Source organism: Lonchura striata, chromosome 9, assembly GCF_050655825.1.
Source record: "Lonchura striata isolate lonStrDom1 chromosome 9, ASM5065582v1, whole genome shotgun sequence".
Classification (NCBI taxonomy): domain Eukaryota; kingdom Metazoa; phylum Chordata; class Aves; order Passeriformes; family Estrildidae; genus Lonchura; species Lonchura striata.
Window position 1 is genome coordinate 19,274,945 of NC_140711.1, and position 17,382 is coordinate 19,292,326.

The 17,382-nt window shown below is 35.5% G+C and overlaps 1 protein-coding gene across 11 annotated transcripts in view; it reads left to right on the forward strand.

Annotated features, from left to right (window-relative positions):
• Positions 1–17,382, forward strand: part of ACAP2 (ArfGAP with coiled-coil, ankyrin repeat and PH domains 2) — a 63,608-nt gene that overhangs the window by 19,295 nt on the left and 26,931 nt on the right. For all 11 annotated transcript variants that reach the window (XM_085587744.1, XM_085587751.1, XM_085587747.1 and 8 more), the window contains exons 3-9: positions 247–366; positions 1,013–1,066; positions 4,577–4,635; positions 5,119–5,302; positions 7,523–7,567; positions 8,637–8,732; positions 12,870–12,944. In XM_085587744.1, coding sequence (XP_085443870.1) covers positions 247–366; positions 1,013–1,066; positions 4,577–4,635; positions 5,119–5,302; positions 7,523–7,567; positions 8,637–8,732; positions 12,870–12,944 — 633 coding nt within the window. The remainder of the gene's footprint in view (positions 1–246; positions 367–1,012; positions 1,067–4,576; positions 4,636–5,118; positions 5,303–7,522; positions 7,568–8,636; positions 8,733–12,869; positions 12,945–17,382) is intronic.

Here is a 17,382-nt window from a genome sequence, read left to right on the forward strand (position 1 = left end):
AAAAACTAATTTTAAGTTTCTAGAGTGGTAGGTTTCCCAATAGCATATCTATTGACCTAGAGTAGTATTTTTATAGCTGTTACTATACAGTAGAAAGCTTTTCATAGAATCTGAGGGTGAGAACGTTACTTTTGAAATTTTTATTTTGTAGCCTTAACTAAGCTCAGTGTTTTCATGTTTATATAATGGTGTAAAAACCAAATCAAAATAAGCCTTCTGCTTTCTCTCTTTTTATACTCATTTCAGCTGGTGAAGCTTTGCATTGCAATGATTGATACTGGGAAAGCATTTTGTACAGCCAACAAGCAGTTCATGAATGGAATTCGAGACCTTGCACAATATTCCTGTAAAGATCCATTGGTTGAGGTAAGTTCTTTGAGGTGAAAGTGGAGGGAGAGAAACAGAACTTAAAAAAGGTACAACATAAGAGTTGGCAAGATAAGTAGTTGAAGTTTATAGTATTTTCTGCTTTTTCTTTACTATCTCTTTTAGAATGGAGGTTTTTCCAGCTGTGGTGCGCTGCAGGCATCTGTGCTGTTTAGTTTCAGCAGTGACATGGGTCTGCCAAATTTCAGAAAATTATTATTATTATTATTATTATTATTATGTATACTGGTGATTGCAACATGTTAACCTGTTTTTTTGAGTAAGAGTGTTAAATATGAAAAATATTAATTACTGTAATATTAAATATTGTAAATTAATGTTATAGATTATGTGAGCTTCCCATATCTTTAGTAAATTTGAATTTTTCCTGCTTTTCTTCAGTTTGGTACTTTATATACAGGTAGGTAGAAGTAATATTTTTTTAATATATTTATTTGCTATTACAGTTGTGTTCTCCTTCTAGCCTAGTGGTTTTAGTCTCATAATAGTGCTATAAGGAAAAGCACTAATTCAGTAATGAATTTTCAAATTATTTACTGAAAAGCTATAAACCTCTAAACTGTTTCTTTTGTGCTGTGTTTTTAGTAGGGCTTAACTTTAAACCACTTTTATTTTCTCTCTGTAGACCAATTTGATGAAGTTCTCTGACACCTTACAGGAAATGATCAATTATCATAATGTGAGTATTTCTAGCTGTAACATGGCACTGATAGCTCACCTCCAGTTATTTTTTATAATAGATTAATGGTAAAGCCTTTCTTATTGATAGTGTTTGCAAAATAATGGTTTAAATGGTGTTAAATAACTCTTGTTTTATACTTATAAATATTTTATTAATGTTTTGTTTACAAAGTATTGATAATTATCCACTTTACTGCCAATTTCCATCTTGGTTTATTTTTCATTTGGAATTTGTAAGCTTTGGTGCTCTAAGCCAGAAAATACTGGATAGTTTCTTCTTTTTGAATTAGACTGATGGTAACAGTTACAGACTATGAGCTCATACCTTTGCTGGTCTGAAATAAAGATTATCTTTTCCATAGTTGCTACTTTTTCCCCCTATTCTTTATAATACACAAAATGAAACACCTATGATTTGCATATAGTATTCTTTTTGGAAGGGTAGCAGATTTAGGTAAATATGGAGAAAGGAGAAAATGCTAGGATTTAAGACTAATTGTAATTTTTAGCGTGTCAGAGTTAATCAGAAATGTCAGCTTTCTCTGGTATGAAAATTAATTTGTTATCTTTTCCTTTAAAGACATTGTTTTTTTATTCAGAAGTTTGTTGTTCTGTTTTTTTCCTCTTTCATTGGCCCAACTGCTCTTTGTTAATTTCCCAGGAAATTGCTGGAAACGAACTGAAGTGTCTCCAAAGTGCTGAAAATATGCAGGACAATTAAAATATGGGGTTTTCATACCACTGGGAGTTTAAAAATTGACAAGATAGAGAGAATGGAATGGAAGTTTGCTAGCTTTAATTTAGCTTTCTAAAAGTGTCTGATTAGGTGTTTTTGGTTTTTTTTAACGCATGCTTTTAAAATGGAAGGGAAGCAAAACAAAGCAGATTAATAGCATTGTGTTTGATTTTCTTTCCATTATACCAAGGGTACATATTTACAGCTAATCTAATGAAAACTGTAAAAAAGGGAATAAGTGAACAGTTGTTCTTGGGTTGTAGAGAGAAGGGAGTGCAAAGGTTCAAAGCAGCAGTACTGGAGCAATTATTACTTTCATGTCAATAATTTCTGCAGGTGAACCCAGGCTGCCCTTCATAACACATCTTGGTGCTGTAATCCCTCTTAACCATGTATTTTATCTATGGCTTGCTCTTTTGGACACCTTTGACATAGGTTCTGTATTATTGCTGCTGTTGTTCTACATGACAGTGGCTTGCACTGCTTTGGTAAAAGTTGGCATAGCGCAACTCTTCCTTTTGGGCAGTTTGAAGGCAGAAAGCAAAGAACAAACCATATTAAAGAAGATTTCTTTTCAAATCTAAGTAGGACCAATCTGACTTCTACCCTGCTTTTTTTTCCCCCTCCATGCCCTAGCTGTGCTCAGGCATAGTGAGGACAAAGTGGCTTTTACCAAAGGCACAAACATCAGGAATGAGGCACAATTGGTTTGCCAGACCTGTTGTGGTCCTGCACTGCTTTTTGAGAATCTGCTTTGTGGCCCAGAGTGACAGGCCTGTTGCTCACCAAGGTGACAGAGCCATCAGGAGGGAGAAGCTAGAGGAAGAAAGAGGAAAGGAAGGATGGAAGGGGTAGGAGATGGATGCTCCCACTGAACTCTGGATGACTGGCAGTTTTTTCATATGAGGTTTTGCTACAAATAAGGCCAGGGACCAGACTAATGCAGCATCTTCACTGATTCAGCAGTGGGGGAGTAGCTGTGACAGCTTATGGCAAATAGCAGTTTTCTTAGACTTGGAGTGTATGAAAGGTAGTATGTTGACAAGGCTGTAAATCTAATCAGATCATGGTCTGGGTGCTTCTTTCTGTTCTTGCAGGGGAAATGATGTCTATATATTTTTCTGCCCAGCACATTTTTTCTCTTCATTACAGTAAGCAGAATGCAAGGCTTATATTTCTGGGAGTCCTCTAAACATTTGAGTTCCCATCTGGTTTTATCTTTTGGTAGTGATCTTGATTGGTGCACTCCCCAGGCACTGGCAAGCTTAAATGTCAGCAGTGGGAGTAGTCTCAGCCTGACTTCCAGTTTGTCAAGAAGTTCTTTATACTAGTTGTCTGCTTTTCTGGTTTCCCAAAGTGGGAATACAAACAGGTTCTTCCATGTGTTACTAGTAGATACAATTCTGGTTGGAAGGGGCTTCAGGAGGTGTGGATGGTTTGACTGTCTGCCTAAATCAGGCTCAGATATGAGGTTGAAGCAGGTTGCTTTGGTCTTGAAAACCTTCAAGCATGGAGACTGAATGCAAGGTACAGTACCACTGCTAATGAATGGCTTAAACACAGGTTCTCAAAAAGAGAGATGAGCTGGTAAAGGTTTTGCTGTCAGTACTTGGCATTGCATGGCTTCCCATTTCCAAATCTTAATAAAGAATCTAAGATTCAGAAGATTTAAGAAAAACATTTTTTGACCTTAAACTTGGAGGTTTTGGCTTGCTTTTTCAAGAAAATTATTTAATATTATAAGATTTTTACCTTTTATGAGAGATTCTGTTCAACTGGACCAACTTTATTTTTGTGATGCTGCCTTGTGTATTTCTGTTATGCAGAATTGGAGGTCTATCGGGGTTGAAAATTGAGGCAACATTTTTTGTCTGCACAATAAGAAGTGACAAAAGGATTTGTCCAGTAGCCATTGGCCTGTTCCACTCCATCCTAAAACTCAGAGGGCAGATGAGAAGCTGGAGGAACGTGTGTTTTCATTTTCCAGTTAGAATTTTTTGGGTCATAAGAGAACATACAAATTGTCTCACATCCAGGTGTGCTTTGGCCTTAAAAAATTAACAAATATCTTTACAATTCAAATTAGTTGATTATATTTTGTGCCCCTAGCCTTCCCAAATCATAAGAAATTTTTGAACCATTGCTTAGATCACTTATTCTTATAAATATTCAGCCATTCTTTTTAGTAGTCCAACAGTGAGTGTTTTACAAACATTTCATGTAAGGGAGATGGTACTGAATACTCATGTATGGTATATTTTCAATCCATGCATTTCAATCCAAGCATTAATTTCAATCCATGGTTTTGGGGTTTTTGCCAGAAGTGCATGTTCCTTCTATGGTGTCATTTGTTTTTTAATTGTTGATAAATTGTGAAAGTTTAAGAACAAAAAAAATTATTCCTTAACATTAATGTTCCTGAAGAAACAACTTTGTACAATTAACATCAATAAACTTCTTCTATGAAACTAGGCACATCTCATATTGTCAGGATGAGACAATAAGATGCCAGGAGCTCTTATCTCTCCTTATAACCACAGTCTTTAAGAAAAGAGCAGCAAAAGATGTTTGGTTTGTGTTATTTTCCTTATTTTCTTTCTTATCTTTTATTTATTTCAAAACTACTGTGAAGGGATTTATATTTTGATATTAGGGACACTGTAGTATAATAATAATTCTCATGTAATTCTGCCTAACTGCATTTGTATTTCTAAAATCAGAAGGTATGAGTACCTCTAAGTTACTGACCTACATAATCATGCTTTCTTTCAGATTCTATTTGACCAAATCCAAAGATCAATTAAAACACAGCTTCAGACCTTTGTTAAAGAGTAAGTCAATTTGCACTTGTAATGGGAAAAATATATATAAAATGGAAACTTAAAAATCTGATTTGAGTGCGTGTGTGGAACATCCTTCTGTAAATAGTCACCCATAAATTGAGAAGTGTGTATTAAGGTTTTGTCAAAAATCACCCCAAATCACTGAGGCTTTAGATCCAGCTGCAGAAATGTTGCAATAGGATGAATTAGTGATCTAATTACATGTTATAATTGTCTAAGCTTGGGGGACAAAGCTTTTTTCCAGTAGGCATTAGATGTATTCAGTTACATTTTAGTTTTGTCCTTTCCTTGGAAAAGAAAGACAAGGAGCTTCTGTCATAATTTGTGGATTTCCATTTGACCCAAGCATGTATTGAAGAATACAAAAATTGAAAAAGACACCAGCTATAGCAGTCACAAGCTTGGTCTGTCTGGTGTAGGTTTAAACTCTTTTTGATGCTTTGGAATTAATTTGTCATCCATATTTCCTAGAGATATTAGGAAATTCAAAGATGCAAAGAAACAGTTTGAAAAAGTGAGTGAAGAAAAGGAGAATGCTCTGGTGAAAAATGCCCAAGTTCAAAGAAATAAGCAACATGAGGTAGAGGAAGCCACCAATATTTTGACTGCAACACGGAAGTGTTTTCGACACATAGCTCTGGATTATGTTCTTCAGGTAAGGACAGCAATAAAAGTTACTTTTCAAAACCATTTGTTACATATGGTTAGAGACATGTCCTTTACAATGTTAGAAGTTGTTTTTGTAAGCTTCTTAGAAGCTGTGGAGATTCAGAGAAAAAGGAAGAACTTTATTTCCAAGTAATTAATTTTTTAATAAAATCTGATGAAAATTAATTGATGCATTGCTATTGCTTTAATGCTGTGGTATTCAGTGCTCTTGCTGCAATGACGCAGTTTAATTTTCAAGTTGAACATTAATTTTGAAAAAAAAAAAAAAACCAACAGTATTTGCCTGATACCTAAATATTTAATGAGTTAGATATGCTGCAATATTTTAATATATTTAAAGTAAAAACTGTAAGCTAGCCTAGGAAATAGAAATTACCTGAATAATTCTCATACAGGATGTTTGGTATTTCTGCAATCTTAGCTGTATGTTTTGGGTTGTATTCATCTTGTCTAGATGCCTCAGAGTTTGGCGTTGTACTCTAAGGGGAGTGAAGAACTTAACTATCCTTTACCTTTTTAGTGAAGATCTCCCACAGGATATTGAAAGGTGTTCTTTGTCATGCTGCTTTGAATTCTGTAATACAGTAATAAATTTTCTTTTGATATGTAAAATTCATCTGCTTCATACTTACAACTACAGAAAATAAGATTATTGCAATTCAGATGGTGTGAGAGGTTGGGGACTCCCAAATGGGTCTGAAATTCTCCTATAATCAAAAACAGAACAGCTCTTTACAATTAAGTTGGTTTTATATTACACATTATCATCTTTATTGTGACAGTCCAGTCAGTTATTTAAAGGTTAATTAACTTCTCTATAAATTGCATTATGAGTTGTAAAATGAAGTGGAGCCTGTGAGCCTGGGCATGTTCACAGACATGGTGGTCAGTGGTCAACTCTGAACTCCAGCTTTTTAAACACTAAGGTCATTTTGGTGTTTGAAAAGTTGTGTGAATTATTCCCCACAGGATTATTTGTAGTAGCACTAAATGGTGGGGGCAGCTGGCAGTCACTACTGTAGTAGGCCAGTTCCTTGTGTGTGCTTTGAACTGCAGGTTGTTTGCCTCCTGGAATTTTTATGTTCAAAGTATGAGCAGTTCATGGGATAAAGATGCATTTAGAGTAACTGGGAACAGTTTCAGTATCTTTCAACACGGACAAAAATCAATTAATCTTTAGGAATTGTGTCTACTTGAGTGATTCTTCTGGGAAAATGCTTCACAAGAGTTGTTTCCTTGTAGCTAGATTTGCTGTAGACGGTAATTCAAAACCTTTGCTTTCCTTTTATTTTTATTTTTCTTTGCCTCACAGACTGAGGGTTTATTCTGTACAAGCAAATCTTAATTATTTATGCTGGAGAAAGTTTTCCAAAATAATGACCACTTAAGTGTAGAAATAGAATCTGGTTTTGATTATAGCTTCAGTAGGTTTATTTATTTTGCTGAAATTCTAAACTGACATTAGAGGTGTTAAGTTACAAAATCATGCCTGTTTCTGCTAAGTGAGTCTTTTAAAGTAAAATCTGTAGTTCTGGATGGCAACCTTTTAAGATTAGATAAAGAAGATAGGGGAACTAGGTGAATGTGAAAAATTGGTCACTTTTTCTAATAATGTGGAATTCCTCAAGTTCTAGGGCAGCACCATTAATCAGTGACTTCAGCTGGCTTAAAAGCATAGGTATACACAAAAAGTTAGTGATTGAAACTATGATGTTCTTGCTTGCCTATTTATTATTAAGTATTTTTGGGATACATAAATACTGTGAGTCTGAGGGGAAAAGTAACCCTGCCCCCATCCTTCACTCTGCCCTGGCAGCGGTGCAACTTCTCCAAAGAGTTGGTGGGCTGGCTTAGCTCATCTGCTTGAAACATCTTAAATTCAATCTCTTGAAAATGAGAACAAATATTCCTTGAAAGGTGTATTATATTACTTCTAGCAAGCAAGTGATGTCCTGTATTTTTCCTACTGATATAAGAAAATTGTGACTATCACCATGAAACTCAAGCTTTTTAAGTGTTCTCTGATCACATCACATTGATGAAATGACAGAATTAGAGTGCATGTTCTTTGAAAAGTATTTTGGGAAGTCTGATATTGAGCTGTCATCTTGCAATGTTTTAAGCTTGGATGTGATTATTTGGGGGAAAATGGAAAATAAAATTACTTTAGAATAAAAGGAATTGCTTGTTTGTTCTTTTCTCCTAGATCAATGTTCTTCAATCAAAAAGGAGAGCAGAAATCTTAAAATCGGTAAGGTATACTTTATTCTCTGTATATTAAATATTTTAATCCATCCAAAATTAAAAATATGATCACAAAGCAGTATCTTAAAAATTTAGTCCTTTTATTTATCAAAATGTTATCAGTACATTTGGCAGTTTAGTGACTGTCAGTTTGGCTTTTATTGTAGCTGAGCATACATGTTTAACTGGTTTTGACAATCTGGTTCAGACTTGAACACTTAGTAGATTTTCACTACTCTTGATCCTTTGGTATGTGTCCCATGGTTAAAATCAAACTTTGTTTGCTGTGAATTCTGCTGTTTAGGTCTGATTTATTACTTTGTAAACAGTAAGTGCTACTTATAATCTATTCTAAGATGAATTCTGTTCTTTCTAAGAAGGGGAAAATTTTAATATTAATAGTATGGTATCTGCTAAATTAATATAAAGCTGTACCATTAATATAAAGCTGCATGCCAATTTGCTTCACATTGTATTCCTTTTTCTACTTCATATAATCTCTGTTGAAAGTTTATTGAGATGGAGAGTGACAAATTAAACAGTGCTGTTCTTTCAAATTTGTTGAAGTTGCTCTCCCATAATTTTCTTAATTCCTTAAAAAGCAGAAACTTTACTTTGGGTAGTTTATGACTGCCTGCTATTCTGCTCTGCACCTTCCCAACTTATTTTCTAATTTAAGGCTGGACAGTATTTTCAGCTATGCTATAAAGCTTATGGGTTTGGATCATTAGTAAAATATTCTATAGCCCCTTTCATGTCACAGTTAAAGAGAGATAAAAATTTCAGGTGACATGAATTAGAAGTAGTTTTCTGTCATTAAGTAGATTTCTTTTGTTTTGCTCGAGGAGTTAATGTGATCAACTGATTTCTGAGGTTTTTGGCTTGGTTCTGTTCTTGCTTTACTTTGCACATTTATTTTACAACATTGGAAGCTCTGTGAGGTATTGATGTAAAACTGTCAGGACATGAGAGGAGAAATGAAACCTGAAATTGTAGGTTATGTGAATTAAGTGACATATTTATGTTATATGTGATACAATTTTTGAGAGAATAAATATGTACTTTGTTCCTTCTAGATGTTATCATTTATGTATGCACATCTGGCTTTTTTCCATCAAGGCTATGATCTGTTTAGTGAACTTGAGCCCTACATGAAAGAGCTTGGTGCACAGGTAACAAATTATTTTAAAAATGCATAACTATATGCTGAAATTGAAAAAATCTGGATATATGCCTGCATATCAGGTACTTCATAGATTTATTCAACAAAAAGGGAATTGTAGTATGATACAGGCAAAACATTAAAAATATACTGTAATGAAAGGAATTAAAATAGTTACAAACTGAAAGTTGTCTATTTACTAAAATTAATACTACCTTTAGGATTTACATACCTTAGCATAATCATGTACTGCTCTGTGATGCACATTGTGATATTCAGGATACTGGATTATTTGTTTGTGTATGACCTATGTTTATAAATATACCTAATAATAAAAAGTAGATTAGGCTGGTTTTCCTTCTACTCCTATACTTTATTTTCTGTATAACTTATGCAGTCTGCATAATTAAATTTTGATGTGTGTAAATATAGCTTTGATGTTAGCAACTTAGACCATTAAATGGAAGTATGATTTTAATAAGTAGTGAAAAATACAGTTCCTACATGGAATCCTTCTTGCCCAGTTTTGTTGTTTAAGAACAGACAATTGACACTTCTGGCTTCTCATGAGTGAGGAACTCATGAAAAGCTTAGATGGACCACTGCCAACTGCACACAGGAGAGAGACATTGAAAATGGTTATGCAAATAGATTGGAAAATACAGTATTGAAATGAAGATCTGTCTGTGGTGCAGGAAGAAGACTCAGCAGTGTCTTGACTTGCTTTTCAGTGCAGGTTATATGAGCACTTTCTATCTGCCTCTACCTGAGGACTTGCAACAAATGCGCTGATACAAACCCCTCTATTGCCACTTCCCAAACAGATCCACAAAGGAGCCAACCAGATTTTTAAGGGTCTGTCCAGGTAAAAAAAGCAAATAAATGACCGCAGACTTTAACATTCATATTGAATAGATGTGTCATTGAATGTCTAAATTGTTCTGAGCTACACAGTGGAGCAGACTGGGAGCTGTAGAAAATAACTCCAACAACCCAATGGCTGAATAGTTATTTTTCTGCTAAACTAGGCCCCAGTTGTCTTAATTATGTGTAGAGACATGTCAGGTCTTGATGTAACAGGGGCACCTGAACAGTTCAGGTGGATGTTACTCTTCCATAGTTGTGCCCTTTATTCTTCAGCACCCTTGCAGTTTGGGTTGCACGTGTTGAACTGTTGTGTCTGGCTGTGTAACACGTGTATTCTGTACTTCTGTGGAAGAGGGGATAGGGAAAGGAGACACAAACTATGGAGTTGATAGTGGGTTATGCCATCAGCCAGGCTTCAGTGTTTCCATTTCATTGACGTGATTTGAGCAAGAAAACACAAGGTTATTTTTGAATGTCTGGTCATGCTTTTGCTTGATCTGGTAAAGAGCACTGTGTAGCATTCATTTTGGTGCTGGTATCATAGCAACTGAAGGAGTTAAATTTAGAAAATCCATAGCTAAGAATGTTTTAAATATATTGCATTTGGAGCAAGATGGACTGAAGACCCTAAAGTTGTACAACTTGCAGAATTGTTCTTTTGTAGGAGACCTGGGCATTTAAGTAATGGATATTTTTCATGACAAAAGCGGATTTGTAAATAACTGTTGAAAGTTTTAACAGTTGATGGCTTTGCAGCTAGTACTGTTTGAAGCTTCTGCCTTTAACAAAGTATGTTGTGACATAACGGGGATTTGCTGGATTTTTGTGAAAATGCTGTTAGATTCCTTCTGTTGGTGAGTCAGTTTTCATTCCTAGGTGAATTTTGTGTATGATCTTAATTGCAAGGGTTAACAGCACCTGAAGTAATAAAATTTATCTTAAATAGTGTACTTATGATTTTGAATTATTTTTGTCTGTATTTTCAGAATAACTGTTTTATTGTGATGGAATAGTATTAAGCAATTTTGCTTTCTGGATACTTCAGGTCAGGGTAGGATCCCTAGGGATCCCTTGGGAATCTTCAATAGTGTGCAATCATAATATGAGCTTTTGCATGGAAACTGTGTTTTTTTGGTTCTTTTCATATGAAATGTGGTATTAGCTTAAAAAGAAGACATTTGAATTTTCATTGAGAACACTACTCAAAAAGCTAAATATTGTAGTCTGACTTCATTCTCCTCAGAATGCCAGTTAGAGCATTATGTTTATAAAAATACATTTTCCAGTAAATGCAGTAGTTTGAAAAACCTAATTTTCTGAAAATTATTCAGTAATGCTATAATGACTGAGATTTTAATAATTTAGTTGTGATTTGCTACAGCTTTTGATAGTTATACGCTGTTGGTCTCTTCTAAGATAATTGATGTGCTGCTCACCTGAGTGATAGGAACACACTCTGGTTTGAGCTTGAAAACAAGAATGGTGCAATGCTGTCTTCATAGTAAAAAAAGTAACTGATGGAATGAGTTACTGTTAAGAATTTTGTTTTGGCTGTGGTAAATGTACCCTCAATCACTTGTATTCAAGGTAAATTAGAGGTAATTGCCCTACCCTGAGTGACTGCTTTCTGTTTCATCTAATGGGGTAGAAGGAAGTATTTCTTGGGGGCCATGTGCATATTCCTGAATCTGAAGTTTTAGCAAGAAACTTCATTCCTATAAAATTTTGAAAGCACTTGACCCAGTTCTCATCTTTATCACAAGAAAACGGGTTTATCAAGGGTTGTTGATGCAAAACAATCTTTGAGCTAAGTCTGTTTTAGAGGCTTATGTTAAGTGCTGAAGCTACAAAGATGTGGCATTTGGATACTTCAGCCTTCAATGTGTTCCTGCTTACAAATACCTGTAAAGGTGTGCAAGTGCTGATACGGCCTTTTGAGCCAGAGGGGAAGACAGGAAGAGAAGAGTTTAAAAAAGTAAGGTTATGGAATTGGATCCAGATGTTTCAGCTTTCTGATGGCTCCATAATTGTTGGAGAATGTCTAGCACAAGGGTGTAAGGGCCTGTTCTTGTCCCTATTTTATTATTTATATCATGTCAATCAGGGGAAGTAAAAGGCTGGGGAAACAGCCAGAGCTGGCAGGAGCTGCCACTTGAGGTTCTGAGAGCGGGTGGAGGGGATCTCCCTGTGGGTGGATCAGAGATGTTAGTCATTGTGCCCTGTGCCAGGTGAGGGACCCAGCTGGGAGCTGCTGCTGCTCCTGCTGTTGTGCTGCGGGCCCGGAGCAGAGGCAGCAGTGCCACAGCCCAGCTGAGCGGGCTGAGCCCTGCGCTCGGCGCTGCGCCTGCACCGCTGGGCACGCCGTGCTCCGGTGCCTAATGGCAGCGCTAAGGAGATAGCTACCGAACCAAGTGGTCTTTCAGGCAACATCTGCTTCTCCACTGCATTTCTTACTTAAACATGAAGGCCTGCATAAAGCAAGCAAGCAACAAAACCAAAAGAATCAAAAGAAAACTATAAAACAAAAGCAACCAAAACAAGCAACTAACCACAGAAGAAAGCCATCAAACTTTCTCTTACAGGGTATCTTAAATTTTCTCTTTTTTTTTTTTGTGATTGTAAATGGAAATTTTTTAGCTAGTGTCCTTTTTATCATCACAGACTTTATAAGGATACTAACTTAATATTTGCTGTGACAATCTCAGTTATTTTAAAAACCATATTTTTATTTCCAAAATTAATTTGATTGTCTCTACCTAAGATCTCAAGCAGTCTTGCTCAAGTACTGCTGGTCAGCTGATCAAAACTATTGATACAAAATCCTGGTTGAGACAGTTCTTTCACTTTGTGGGGGAAAAAAATCCATAGCATTTGCTCCTTCTAGTTTTTGCTGCTCCTGCCAGTGCTGCTGCATAGGCCAGCAAGAGCAGCTAAAGCATGAGTCATCCTCTTGGGAGACTGAGCACCAATGCGGTACAGAGTCGCATATGCTTGGCACCATGCTGTTCTTTGAAACAGTTCTCCTAATGCTTACAAGAAATGTACACCTTTGTAGAGGTTAATTCAGGGTGGCAGAGCAGTGTTTTAAACGAGGCTTCAGTGGTTATTCAAGGTAAACAATTCGTGACAAAGAAGTAATTATACTATGCAAATGAAATAAGTCTTGCAATGTCTAGACATAATGTGTTCATTCCTTTTTTTTTTTGTCATCATTGTGAAATCTACCGAGCCAAATTTCTTAGGATAATTTAAAGATCCAATTTTTTGTTTCTCTTTACAGCTGGATCAGTTGGCTGTAGATGCTGCAAAGGAGAAGAGAGATATGGAGCAAAAGCACTCCACTATTCAACAAAAGGTACTTCACAGAATGTAAAAGGCAGGCTGCACGTGCTTTTTTTTATCTGTAGCATCTCTCCCCATCATCTCTGCATCAGAACTATGAGGGATGGTATTTTTAGTGCAGAGACAGACTGATATGTCATCAAGTGTAAGGTTGGATTGCAGATACTAATTTTGTGTTACTGAACAAAATATTATGCTTAGTTTTTACTGAAATATAAATAGAACAACAGGATTTATTTGAATGCTTGGATTCTAGCATTTCAGTAGCACTCCTAATTCCTTTTACCTCTTGAATTGAATAAGCTGTACAGGTTTCTGTTTTCTATGCTGTGTGTTTGTAGAAGAGGTCTATGTGCTGCACAGCCCTACAGCCATAAGTTTCACTTTGGACTCTGCCAAATCCAAGTGCAGCACTTGGAGCTTGTGTGGCAGCTACTGTTCATATGAAGAGCAAAAGTAAACTTTTGTAAAGAGTGTCTAATGTGCTGGTTCACCTGTGCACAGATATGAAATTGAGAAAGTTTAATTAGTATTTTGGGGAAGATTTGTGCAATAATTCTTTTTACTTCTTGAGAAAAATTTAGGTAATTCATGTTGGGAGAATGACTTCTGTTGTTTGGATGTTTCAGAAGCTCTAGATCAGTATTGGTTTCATGGGTATAACACTAGAAATTAAAAATATTTCTACTGAACTCTCTGGTAGTGAGCTACAGGCACTTTTGAAAGGTATTAGATACCAGTTTAAAGATAATGCTGTATTTCTTACTCTCATTCAGATATGTTCTGGAAATGTTCAGGTGACATAAATTTTAAAAAAATCCCACCCAATATAAATGAAATCTGATAACTGAATAAATTAAGGAATGAAAACATGCTGAGATTATAAGTTGGGTCACCTTAGTATGACCTAATATTAATACTAATGGGAAAAATATAGCATATTTGGTTGCTGAAAACATTTTTATCAGTGCATCTTGTCATCCTTTTAGGAGTTGGTGGAAAGCATTAGGATTGCTGTGAAATTGAGCAGATGTGATGACGAGGGTAGAGCTGACATGCTGTGCTTGGAGTCAGGAGATAACTACAGGCAAGGAAGGGGAAGAAAGGGGAGAAATAGGAAAGATGGGACTGGAGAATTAATGTGGAAGGTCAAATTTTAAGTTTTTTGGTCTTGAAAGCTCAGTTTCAGGAATGTACATTAGTTGAGAGGTTCTCTGTTAAGAGAGCAGTGGTGCTTGCTGAAGGATGTAAGTTATGAGCAATAACTTTATCTTTTAATTAGCCATAGAAATAATAACTAGTTACCTTGAATTATGGTCACTGCTGTTGCCAATGGTGTTTACAGTCTTTGTTTTTTCTTCAAATGCTGCTTAAGGCTGCTTTACAGGTAAACTACTTCTACTAGTTTCAATTATTACTGAAACTTTTTAAACTTCATGAAACTCTATAAGCCATATCTGTGTGTAATAAATATTCTTGATTTCTAGTAGGAGTGATAAGCACAATGCTGTTACTTTTATTGTTGCTTTGACAACAATAAAAGTAAACTTTAACAATTTATTGCTGTCTCTAAAATATAATCAGGGCAGTCAGAATGTACTGTGTGTTGTCCTCCTAAGTTTTGTGTTTTGAGTTGTGTTGTCTCCTGTCCTTATCAGTGAAGTCACTGTCGCATTTTGTGCTGATAATGTCTAGACTGTGCTTTATTGGAGATTCCTCTTACAGCTTGTCCAATCATGTTCTTAGTTTCTTATTCAAATCATGTTGTCTGTTTTTGTCTGCTCCTACTTGCTTTTCCCAATCTTCATGCCAAGTTAGCTTCCAGCTCATCAGGATTTCAGAACTGCCTTAGACTCTAGATCTTTTTATCACTTCTTGTCATCTGGTCACCCTGTTCCAGATGACAACTTTATTCCCCATTCTCTTCTCATGTCTTGTCATGTTGCTTTCCACTATGTTTCCAAATCTTCCAATGCCAAATCCTTCCATGTTTTTTAACAACTGAAACTTCTGAAGCTTATTGTGTTGAATATTCCATGAGGTATATATGTATTTAATATACTGAAGTTCTAATCTAATGCTTCAGAATGATGCCTTTCCTTCATTGTGTGGATAAAGAACAGTTCCTTTTCTGAAATGTATAGGTAAGTGCATACGTGCACACACCTACCCACCTACTACCTGTGTTTGCATATATGTGCATATGCATGCAGAATAATTGCACTAATTAAATAACCCATCTCACTTTTCTGTATAATCATTGTCCTACTTAATTAGGCTGTTGATGGAGAGGCTATTAAAAGTGTCATGGAAGGGCTTGGTCACCAATACAGTGTGATTTCTTTTTTAGCAGAGCTGGTAATCTGATTTACTTTTTTTAATTGCTTATAAGCTTTATGGTCTATTTACTCAGCAAATGTGCAGGAAAAATTTTTCTTAACTTTATTTTTTTCAGTGTAAGAAAATATTTTTCTGTAGTAAACAGGAGCAACACATGCTGTGAATTAATGTAGAAATTTCATGATCATTCTGGGAATTTTTTGCAATATATTTTTATAAGGAAAGATTAATATTAAAAGAGGGGTGTCACAATGTCAATACATTAGACATAACTCATGTTTTCTGAGCAGTTTGCAGCTCATTGATGTAGCAACATGTTTAACTAAGAAATATTTTAAAAATCAGTTGCACCTGCAAACAGCTTCATGGCTTTTTGGTGTTTTGTCAGACTTAATATTTTGTTCTGAAATGAGGGAGATGATACAGGAAAAGTATTTGCATTGAAATTCAGATAGTTTTTGTTGTATTCAAATCCCTTTTCCATTAAAGTAAAAATCTGCTTCCAAAGGAGAGCTCAGGAAACAGCTGGAGTGAGAATGATTTGAAAATTTTTAACATCTCGAGTAAACAAGGTGATAGGAAACCAGCTGTTACCACAATCACAAAGTAAGCATAAACCAGAGCCTCTGTTGAAAAGTTGTACATCCTACCTCCTGTCTCCAAAACCAAAGATGTGCTTGTATTTCAAGTGACTTGTTTGCTCAATGACAATCTTGCATTCTCTCCCTCTGTCTTGGACTATAAATCTTGTTACTGGTGGTGTCTGTTGTTTTAAACCCTTCCTCAAGGGACTTTTCTGCTTAAGCATGACAAACATCTCTTGCCAATGGAAAGGGAATGGGAGCAGCTTTCTAAATGGGGATTTTGCACAATTAGTTTCTCCTGTTTACTATATGCTGGCCTAATTTTTCAGGTTAGTGTTTTCTTTAGTACTTATGCTCTCCCATTTACTGCCTTTTTAAAAAAACTTCAAAAATGCTGATTCTCTAAGTAAAAGATAATTTGGGTTACATTGGATAAAAATAAAAGTAAAAAAGTAAAGAAGTAAAAAATAAATTGGTTGCATGTTAAATGTTAAAATATAGTTCCTAAGATACTGGTAAAATGCTTTGAATAGCTTTCATGGCCTGATAGCAATTTTGAAAGTAAATCAAAAGCTCTGCTGCTGAAAAGTAATGGAGGGTTTTGTTTTGGGAACAAGAAAATCATACATGGAGAAAAAGAAAACATGCTCTGGAATAAATCAAGTATGTGTGATGAATTGATACGTTCATACGAGAATGCATTCACTGAAACACTGTCAAGAATATTAAGTGTTCTGTGACACACCAGATTAGTATTATTTCTGGAGATGAAAGTTGTTTTTCCATTGCCAGCTGGTTTGCTGTACCCTATAGACATTTAAAGAAAAAGGGGCAAAGAAAAGGCATGAAAGCATGCTGTATGCTTCACTTACATAACCCATTTCTACGTGTTTCTCTTCCAGTAGCAGCCAACCGTGAAAAATCAGTGTCAGAAGAGAAGCCATAGATGTTTATTCTTTCAAAACTGAATGAAATGTGTGATGTAGCACTTCAGTAAAAATTACATAATACTGGCTAATTTTTTAAAAATTCTGGTTAGGTGAAGTCTACTTTAGTCCTAACTGACACCTAATTAGTTTAATTATGTTTAAAATGAAGTCTTTCTCAGTTGTGTGCCTGCTGGTAGAATACACAATTCTGAATCACATACAGTGACTGAGTTTATTAACATGTGATTCTCTTATGCAGGACACTGGAAAGATATGGGTGGATTTTTCTCCACCCCAGATTATTTTTCATGATTCATTAAACTTTTCCATGCACAAAGATAAAAATAAACTATAATGTGACTGCTTTGGTCCTATTTTTTAAATTGTAGAATAGCAGAGACTAAGATCAGAATATAGCTAATTTAACATCTTTTTCTGCTTTTATCTGTGAGTTGAAATGAGGCTTTTTTTTTTCCCTGATTGTTTTTACTGATCACAACTTTGTCAATAAAGTTTTATGGATAAAGCACATGGAAGCCTTATTCCCTCCCTGCTCCAGCTGGTAGTCTGCCATGTTCAGTTAAGGAGATATTTGACA